General features: G+C 43.0%; 1 protein-coding gene across 2 annotated transcripts in view; it reads right to left on the bottom strand.

Moving 5' to 3' along the window:
* Positions 1-4,048: 4,048 nt before the first annotated feature.
* Positions 4,049-10,702, bottom strand: part of L2HGDH (L-2-hydroxyglutarate dehydrogenase) — a 62,615-nt gene continuing 55,961 nt past the window's right edge. Inside the window, exon 10 of one of the 2 annotated variants that reach the window (XM_037901361.1) lies at positions 4,049-6,514. In XM_037901361.1, the coding sequence (XP_037757289.1) occupies positions 6,319-6,514 (196 nt within the window). In that variant the 3' untranslated portion in view covers positions 4,049-6,318. Of the gene's footprint in view, positions 6,515-6,539; positions 7,980-10,702 lie in introns of those variants that run through there. The other variant, XM_037901362.2, reaches the window with a different exon arrangement.

Below are 10,702 nucleotides of genomic sequence, written 5' to 3'. Positions count from 1 at the left end.
ATCCTGGAACTGGGCCTCTTGTTCCACCAGCTCAACATCATCCCCTTCCTTCTGGCTGCCACCACTTCAGAGTATTCTCCTGCCACTGCAGGAGCTGCAGCTGCTGGCCTAGGACATTTTCCTGCTTCTGCACAATCCACGTCACCTGCTCAGTGGTGTGCCGGATGAAGACCAGCGTCAAATTCGTCCAGCTTTGACTACTGTAACATAGCCCAAGCAGCCGGTGCTTATTCACACTCCTCACCATACTGCTGCGGAGCAGTTGGGTCCATGATGGCCAACAGCAATTCAAAAACGGCACAAGCTCACCCCAAAGGGAAACGTATGGGACAGAGATGGTGGAAATGTTGGATCATATTAAAGAAGTTCTGTATTAAAATCACAAATGAGTTTGATTCCCCATAGTTTAAATTCCAGGGTATTACTAATTAAGAGGTCTCTTGGTTTTTGGTACTGTTTCTCTCCCTCTCTGTGTGAAACTTGCAAGGTACTAATTGTGTTAGTACATTCTAAGACAGAGTCTGTTCTCAAAGCAATACTTTGTAACAACAGAAACAGCACACAGAGACTCCCCGCCCTTTTGTCGTATTTATCTTGCTTTGTTAACAATTGTTAAAATAGAGATAGAGGATGTATGTGGATGGATGCTTGGTGTGGATAATAACTGAATGATCAGGGAGGTGCCAGCCTAAGAATCCAGTGTCCATTGGCCGAAGAAGGCATCAAGTGGAAACAACCAGAGGACCCCCGGAGGGCAGACTGGAATCCACCCAACAACCTCAAGGTTTGGAGAACCGAAAACCAACACGGAGCCGTCAGGAATGTGCCATCCGCTGATTGATTCAGCAACAGCATGATGAAGCAATTCCCATAGACTGGCGTAGAAATAAATTCCTATAAAAATGGACTCTAGAAAGTGAGAACTTTGGGGTCTGATTCTGCAAACCAACTTCCAGGAGTGTCAGATGAGCGTCTGACAAGGCCCTGCCCCCTCCTCGTGTCCAGGCCGTCTGGCCAGTGGCTTGGCATGACCAACTTTAAGGCTGGTGACTATGATAACAACCTTGCAGAACCTGTGTGTGTGTGTGTGTGTTTGTGTGTATGAATGAATGTGTGAATAAATATGAAATTGAACGGAATGTTATAGCGATAACTAACTGCTTACGAGGATTCTTTCTGTATTCACAATAAATGTGGCATTTTGCCTTTTCCCCTTTAATAAGATCCTGCTGGTTTTTATTTTATTGGTATAACAGAAACATGGAATTAAAAAAATCTGCCTGGTTTCCCACAATTCACAGCAAAAACAATCCCAAGCTGCACACTGCTCAGCCGTGAAACAAAAGACCCCAGGATTACCCGCCCCCCCCCCACCAAGAGCACCACAGCCTCTGTCTGCAGCACCGCGGCAGAACGCTCACATGCTGCAAATTGAAAACGCATCAGCTGTTCCGTGTGCATGCTGTTGGAGTGAGTTACCGGACCTGCATCAAACAATTTTGGATTAAACTCCCCCCACCCCCATAACCACACCCTGAATCAGAAAAAAAACACTCATTGCAGAATCAGAGTGTCCACAGGAGGAGCTATGGTGGAATAACTAGTCTGGGCAATTTCCATGTATAGACAAGTCCTCACGTATGCTGTTTCTTCTGCTCCTTTGGACCCACATAATTTTAGGAGGGCACCCCGGCAATTGCTACTTCCCTTTCACTGTTGCCAAAACTATGGCAAAGTGTCAGTAGTCTACACTGGGAGCAGCTGACCACAGCAGTCTGGATACTTTATCCTGGGCGATGGGCACAGCAGCAGACAATATAGTTTCATCCTGTGGTGAGAGCACTCATTCCATTCCACTAGTATCTCTAGAGGATGTTAAACAGAAGTTACTAAAGTCAAACATTTTAAAATCAGCAGGTCCATATAACATCCAAGAGTTTTAAAAGAGCTGATTGAGGCACTTGCTGGACTGTTATTGTTGATTTTCAATAAGTCTTGGAGCACCAGGGAAATTCCAGGAGACTGGAAGAAAGCTAGTGTACCAATTTTTAAAAGGGTAAACAGTATGATGGGGGTAATTATAAGCCTGTCAGACCGACATCGATCCCAGGCAAGATAATGGAGCAGCTGATACAGGACTGATTAATAAAGAATTTATTAATTTTATTAATTTATTAAATTTGATTAATAAAAAATTTAAGGAGAGTAAAGTAATACATGCCAATCAACAGGGGTTTATTCAAACAATAAGTCTGTCAGACTAACTTGATATCTCTTTTTGATGCGATTACAAATGTGGTTGATAAAGGTATTAGTGTTGATTTAATCTACTGACCTATGTATGACATCTGACTTGGTGCTGCATGACATTCTGATTAAAAAATGACAATATAAAATTAACATGGTACACATTAAATGTATTAAAAACTGGCTAAATGATAGGTCTTGGAATGTAATTGTGAGCGGGGAATCATCGTCAAGCAGGTGTATTTCCAGTGGACATCAGTTCTTGGCCCTATGTTATTTAACATTTTTATCAATAACCTGGTAGAAAACCTTAAATCATCTGTGATAAAACTTGCAGATGACATAAAAATTGGGAGAGTGGTAAATAATGAAAGGACAGGTCACTGACTCAGAGCAAGCTTGATTGCTTGGTAAAATGGGTGAAAGCAAGCAAGATGTGTTTTAATATAGCTCCATGTAAATGTATGCATCTAGGAGCAAAGAATGTAGGCCATATTTATAGGCTGGGAGACTCTATCCTGGGAAGTAGTGACTGAAAAAGTGGGTCATAGTAGCTAATCAGCTGAACATGAGAGCCCAATGTGACTCTGTAGCCAAAAGGGCTAATGCAGTTCTTTACATGCATAAACAGGGGAATCTCCAGTAGAAGTAGAGAAGTTATTTTGCCTCTGTATTTGGTACTGGTGTGACCACTGCTGGAATAGTGTGTCCAGTTCTGATGCCCACAATTCAAGAAGGATGTTAATAAACTGGAGAGGGTTAAGAGAAGAGCCACAAGAATGATTCAAGGATTAGAAAACCTGCCATATCGAGAGTTTGCTCCTTGAGTCTATCTATTTAGCTTAACAAAGAGACGGTTAAAGGGAGATTTGATTACAGTTTATAAGTATCTACACAGGGAACAAATATTTCATAATGGGCTCATCAATCTAGCAGAGAAAGGCATAACATGACCCAATGGCCGGAAGTTGAAGCGAGACAAATTCAGACTAGAAATAAAGCACAATTTTTAATGGCAAGAGTAATTAACTATTAGAACAACTTACCGAGGGTCCTGGTGGGTTCTCCATCATTGAAAATTTTAAAATCAAGCTTGGATGTTGTTCTAAAAGATCCACTCTAGGAATTATTCTGGGGGAAGTTCTCTGGCCTGTGTTACACAGGAGGTCAGACGAGCTGATCACAATGGTCCCTTCTGGCCTTGGCATATATGAATCTCTGAACCCTGCCCACAAATGCATAGCAGGAGATAGCCAGGCCCTCATGTTTCCAGGATACTTGCCAATTCCAGGTAAATCATGACTTTTTCAAATCCTATTAAAAGTGATTGACAGTTGGTTTGTGTATAGTCTAGCTGATATCAGAGTGATTATGCTGGCCTATTTAAAGGCTTGGAATTTAACTAACAGAGGCACTGCAGAAGGATAAGCAGTTTCCCTTTTGTTGTCCTTGCTGTGCAGTATGTTCCTGGGCTTCAAGCTTCTGGGTGATCCTGAGAGGAAAGTGAGTGCATTTAACCAGAGCCTCCTCAGAAGAGACATTCAGCTCATTCTTATAGGTGGTTCTGGGTAATCCTACTGATCACACACTTTCCTATGTGGGAAAGAAAGAACTCTCTCTTTAAGCAAATTTAGGTATTTCTATGCACAGAGCCACTGACTGCCCGAGCTCGGTGTTTAACGCTACAGGCCATCCACAGGAGCTTTCCTGCAAATCAAGAACAATTTGTACGCCTAATTCAGTGGGGTGGGGGGAAGGGTAATGTAATATTTTTAACCACAAAATACAAAAGGACATGATATTGGAACAATACAAGTGAACTGGACATTTTATTCTTTTCACACTTCTTGGACAAAGCTTCACTTACGTGCGAACACCACTATTGTAGCAATTTACAGAATTTTAAAATGTTTCCTTTTAAAAAAAAAGTTGTTTACAACTCTCAACAGAAATAAAGACTATTTTACAGAATTTGATAAAAGATTCAGAGCTAAAAAAAAAAAATATCTAATAAGCTTTAGCCTAAACAGTTATCACCCTGAAATTTAATTAAAAGAGAATTCCTTATAAAACTATCAGGCTGTACATTCAAACTCCCTGATTTAAGAATCAAAGTGCATGACTGGTTTACTTTTTAACATTCTTTATTCTGTTAATACACGTTAGAGCCACACCTCATGTAGGAGGAAGTTACTTTGCAATCTTCTTGTATTTACTGTTGATAGGCAACACTTGGTGAGCGGACCTATTTTAGCTGTGCAGGTACGACTCTTGCTCAGCTAGACTGCGTTAGTGTTTGAAGCATCTGGAATCCCATTCTAGCTTTATTTCGGTTAAAACTAATGTGCCTAAAGATTTCTCTTCAAGAGGCGAATTATTTGGGTTTATAAATTGACATATTAAGTTTAGTGGGAGTTCTCAAATATTTTTCCGATAAAGTACATTTCATCAGAAAAGCCAAGTAAGTGTTTAAGCCCCTGCATTGAGAACTTCTAGCCTATTGTATACCAGAGATGTAGAATCTGTTTATGTACCCGAACTCCTGTGCTAACACAATGCAGTGTACGTATATAACAGAAATCTAGAAGGTAATCTTTAAAAAAAAAAAAAAAAAGGCGGCCAAATTGTCTGGTAGGCAGCTAACCACCCTTAATTATCTACATTTCCCAACATCTCCTGCACACATGCTTTTAAAGTGTACTTAGCAGCACTACGTCCCTGGGGCCATGCAATTATCTTTTTTGTAGTAATTATGCTGTACATACTAAGACACTCATAGTTCAGTTAGGAAAGAGCTTGTTTTAAGTCCCAAGATTTTAATGAACATTCTCTGCATTCCAGGGAACGGTTTCACTTCCAGGCACACTTCTGAAAACATTTCATCGTGTTTGAAGCAGCAAGTGTCAGAGGAAATACCAAGTTCACAAGTGTGTCTTTCAGTGATACCAATCAGTAGTCTCGAAGGTCCCCTCCGACCAACAGATGATTGGAAGTGGGAAACTTTCATGACTCACTGCTATTTGGACTCAAAGTGAAAGTAGTGTACAAAATGACTGAACTAAAGACAGGTTTCTGTAATTTCCTCCCTTTCACATTGTTTTTACAAAGTAGATTTTCATCTGATTGCTCAATATGCTGCACAAAAGCAAGTTCATTTTGCATTATCTGTCTTTAAGAATAATTATTTGCTCTTCACTGACCCCCATCTTTCGTTTTTATGAAAAATGGCATTTATTTCTCTCTGATCTCAGTAGGAAAACAGTGCTTGTCTAGATCATCTGGACTATGAATGACTGTGTGCATATGTAAATCAAGTAAGACATCCAAAGGAAATATAAAACCAATTGTTGGGCTTGGGCCTATCTCAGGTACTGTGCATTAATGGAGAAAGCAATGAATGTCAACTAACATTTTCAGCGGCTCCCCAATGATGCAATGGCAAAGGATTGTTTACAGTACTTCCACATTTACATTCCTTAAAGGGTGTTCACCAGTTTTTCTCATTTTGTTCATTAGTGAGGAGGTGAATTCCCCAATCTCTTGAAAGAGGGAGGGACCATCACAGCCTCTCCCTGGCCATGAGGCCTCAAGGGGCCACCTTGCTGCAGTGGAGATGCTGGGAGGTCCTGTTTAAACCAGAGAACATGGGAAATCAGAGTGCGGGAAGCCCATTTGGCAATAGCTCTTTCTGTTCCTCCTACAGCTCCTTCCTCCTTCAGCTGCAGAGCCAGAGATGTCACTGGCTCTGCAGCTGAAGGTGGCTCTTTTCTCTCTTCCAGCTGGGCACTCACTGATTCCTGTCCCCCCATCAATACAGTATTTTGGGGGTGCCCTCCATTCCCCCAGGACTTATCTGATCTCACAATGCCTGGTTAGTAAGTAGAGAAGTAAAGGCTTATGGAGGCAAACAACCGACATGCTAGTTTTGTATTCTACAGCCTAAATGCCAGTGTTCATCTGCTGAACAAGACGACTTTCAGTTTATCTTCACTCTGACAAACTGCAGACTTCATTCAGTGCAGTCACACCGCTAACCAAGAGTGGATACAAACAGTGCGGTGCCGGTTCATTTCACAAGCCAAATCTTCGCTCCGCTTCATCTGCGATCATTTTTGCAATGGCAAGGGAGGAGGTAGCGGCAGGAGATGGGGCATTTCTGACATGAAGAACTCTGCTTCCAATATCGCCAGTGCCTCCATCGAATACGAAGTCATCTACCAAATTTCCATCCCGGTCCAAGGCCTGGGCTCTTACTCCAGCTGGACCCCTGCAAAAACAAAGGAAGACTTGGTAATTAGAAAGAAAACAGCATGGGCTAATGTTATCTAATAAACCACGCCAAGTTGTGAGAGATGCTAAACAAAATACTGGCAATTCCCTTTAGGGCATTTAAAAGTGAAGCAGGACCTAGGAATAAACAACGATCAGTTACAAAACATGCAGGTTTATAACAGTGTTAGCTTGTGAATCCCCTTGAGGTGAGATGGGGAACCCTAGAAGCTTGTCCATCTAGCAGGCCACAGAAACAAGGAAGCAGACTAGAGCTAGTCTATTTCACCTGAGAGAGATGTGGTCTAAAAATACAGCTGCACTAGATCTAATCCAAGCTCTGACACTTACCCACCCCCTGAGATCTGGGCAAGTCATTTAGCATAAACACCACTAAAATACCTCTGCCACAAATATCCATATTTTCTCCAATTTTCTCTTGTCAATAAGGGAGACGGATATTAGCTCACAGCCACCATTATACTTACCCTACATACATACTGTTGTATAGAGATTTTGTTACTAAAGAATATTTGTACCATTTGGGGCACCATGCCCTTCCTATGGAAACGGCAAGTCAGATGTGACATGGGGGAAATATTCTGCAGCTGTGTAATGTGTGTAGGCTGTAGTCATAGCTAGCTATTCCATGCTGACATCCCAGCAGTGAAACATGACTAGGAGGTTCAGTTATTGTATTTCCCTCTCAGTGGAGCTTCCTGGAGGGCTGTTTGCAGGCAGTGCCGAATGCAGACGCAAACCTGCTTACTGGATTGATCACATCTATCACTGGTATTTGTATGGCCTCCTTTACCACTGTATCCAATGTCTCACACTCTTCATGTGTTCACCCTCACAGCACTCCGTGAGGTGGGGATAATAGGAGCTTCCCTATTTTACAGATGGGGAATTGAGGCATGGAAAATCTAAGGGCTTGTCAACACGAAGAATTTTACTGGTATAATTATATTGCTGTAACTCACGGTTATTCCAGAATAAAAGTGCCTTTTCCCAGTTTGGTTTATGTCACTAAATGGGAAAAGGGCACCCTTAGTCCATAAGAAGCGTGTCTACACAGGGAGTAATTCTGGTATGAATACAGCAGTATAATTATACAAGGATGGTTATGTCAGTAAGTTTCCCCATGTAGACAAGCCCTCAGTGACTTGCCCTAGGTCACACAGGCAGAGCAGGGAACTGAACCGGGTCTCCCAAGTCCCAGCCTAGGATCCTAATCATTGCACCACCCTTAGGCTTGCCCCGCAGTTTTCGCACTGGATGCTGATGTGGAAGAATGACTGTAAGCCAGCTATGTTCATTTGAAAACTCTTTGAGCAGGGAGAAGGCTACATGCAAGACTTCCATCTTGAGCTTACCCTGATGATTCTCTGCATGCCAGTAATATTAGCCATTTAAGGATTCTTCACTCAAGCCTCAGGGTTTGTCTATACATGACAGTTAATCTGGAATAAAGTAGGGTGTGAATTTACAGCGGATTAGCTATTCGTGATTAACTCGATGTGTGGACACTCATACTCCTGAAGAAGAGTGTCTTATTCCAAATTAGCTTAATCCACTGTTATAATCAGCATAGCTATTCCAGAATAATTTGCTTTCGACAGCCCTTAGACTGGGAGTGGACCACACTTTTCTGTAGCCGCCCTTAACGAGGCATACAAACTGTTCTATATCATCATGAAAAAAGAAAAGGAGTACTTGTGGCACCTTAGAGACTAACCAGTTTATTTGAGCATGAGCTTTCGTGAGCTACAGCTCACTTCATCGGATGCATAGCTATGCATCCGATGAAGTGAGCTGTAGCTCACGAAAGCTCATGCTCAAATAAACTGGTTAGTCTCTAAGGTGCCACAAGTACTCCTTTTCTTTTTACGAATACAGACTAACACGGCTGTTACTCTGAAACCTGAAATATATCATCATGGTAATTGAAAACCAAGGCAAAGTATTCGTTTAGTTTTTGGGCTGTACGCCTGCACCTAGATTATCTTTAATCTCTTTCCCATTCACTCTGAGTAGTGACTCAACCTAATCCTTCCTTATTCTCTCTTTATTTATATAACTAAAACCCCTCTTATTTATTTTAATTTCCTTGGCAAGAGCTAATTCAGACTGACTTTTAGCAATTCTCACTTTATTCCGACATTTTCTAATCAACCCCTTTTTCCAATCGCTATAGGCTCTCTGCTTACTCCTAATAACCTTTCTGAGGTGGTTATTCATCGAGCTGGGTCTGGAGCTTTTCCCTGCAAGTTTCTTCCTCTTGGGATGCAAATTTCAGATAGTTTTGGTATAGCTGATCTGAAGAAGTTCCAAGCCTCCTCTGTATTTAAGTCCTTGTGCTATTCAAGCCAGCTGACTTTTTAAACTAAATTCCTTTAATTTCCCAAAGTCTGGAATTAAAAATAATAGCTGATGACCTGGTTTTGATTATCCAATCTCCAAAATACACTGGAGTACAGTGTAATCTCCAAAATACACTGGAGTAATAGGAGGAGTTCTTGAAAGGTCCTCAAACTCAAAAACCCTCTTGTGGCAAAAAGTAATTACTACATCTTTCCGATTGCAAATCAGCCTAGGAATTGCTTTTGTATTGGACGAACTTCTGTTGGTGAGAAAGACAAGCTTTCGAGCTTACACAGGTTGTCCCCCTCACCAACAGAAGTTGGTCCAATAAAAGATATTACCTCACCCACCTTCTCTCTCTAATATCCTGGATCCTATGGCTACAACAACACTACATATAGGAATTGCTTTGCCTGCCTACCCTTTCAATACAGATACTAATGATTTGGTTCTCTCTTTTGGAGCTCTCTAAGGATATGTCTACACTGCAGTTAAACCCACAACTAACCTGTGTCAGTTGACTCAGGCTTGTAGGGCTTGGGGCTACGGGGCCTGTTTACCTGCAGTGTAGCTGTTTGGGTTTGGCCTGGAGCCTGGCCTGTGGGACCCGCCCTCCTTGCAGGGTCCCAGAGCCCTGACTCCAGGCAGAGCATCTGCATTGCAATTAAACAGCCCTGTAACCCGAGCCAGAGTCAGCTGACACTGGCCAACCACAGCAGGGGTTCTCACAACAAATTTTTTGGTGGCCTCAGAGTGTGGATGATAGTGTGGGTAGTGAGCCTGGGACCAGAGCCTGCTATCGCGTGGATGGAACCCAAAGCCCCGTAGCCAAAGACTGCCCACCTGCTCTCGGGAAAGTCGGGCATTCACCACCTGCCTGCACCTCCAGCGTTTGTGTCTCCATAAGGGGGCAGGGCTGAACCCCCACTGGTGGCCCTGGGAGAGGGACCACTGTCCCCACCCTCCAAATCACAACCCAGGAGGATGTGACCACAAGAAAAGCCCCTGGTGGCCGCATTTGAGAAACACTGCATTAGGGTATGTCTACACTGCAGTGTAAACCCAGGGTTAGTAGAACTCAAGTTAAAAGACCTTGGGTTTGTTAACCTAGGGCTTGAGTGTCTACACTCATTTGTAACCTCCATGAATTACTGAAACTTAGGGCTTTGGCATCTGCATTGCATTATGCTGGCCCGAGTCCAACCACCTATGTCCCAGACTTCCTAGGGCCCTCCCAAAATGTGGCTGCTCTAGCCCTTTGTTCGTGGTGCAGTGTGGGAAAATTTGACTGTCCAAAGGTCAAAGAAAGTTGGCCCATGGGACTGTGGAATACTTTTGGCAGACTTCGAGAGCACAAGTCCAGTGGGGCTGCATCTACACTGGCAAACATTAGGGCTTGAATGCTTGACTCAGGCTTGGACCCTGCACCTCTGTGGGATCCTGCGTCCAAGCCCTGAGTTAGTATGATTTGTGTGTAGATGGGACGGGGTTAGGCTTGAGCCTGAGTTTGAATCCTAGGCTTACATTGCAGTGTCGCGTACCCTAACATTCTTCCCCGGGCTACCAGAAAATCAGAAGATTGTTACTGGTTTCGTGTCAGAGTCGAGAACCACTAAAGCTGCTTCACCAGGTGGAAACAAGCCTAAGTCACAAAGAGGAGATTTCCTCTTCCATCTTGCACCTCAGGGTTCTTCCTCTAGGATCCTCTGACCCCTCACATTTTCCAACCATCCCCCATTTTCATCTCCCTGCAAAAGCCCCACATTCCCACAACATTCTCCCCCATACAGAGGGCAGGCTGTTGCTCCCAGACCCCCATCAA

This window comes from Chelonia mydas, chromosome 6 (assembly GCF_015237465.2).
Source record: "Chelonia mydas isolate rCheMyd1 chromosome 6, rCheMyd1.pri.v2, whole genome shotgun sequence".
In the NCBI taxonomy this organism is placed as follows: domain Eukaryota; kingdom Metazoa; phylum Chordata; order Testudines; family Cheloniidae; genus Chelonia; species Chelonia mydas.
This window is presented reverse-complemented; position numbering and strand designations above follow the sequence as displayed.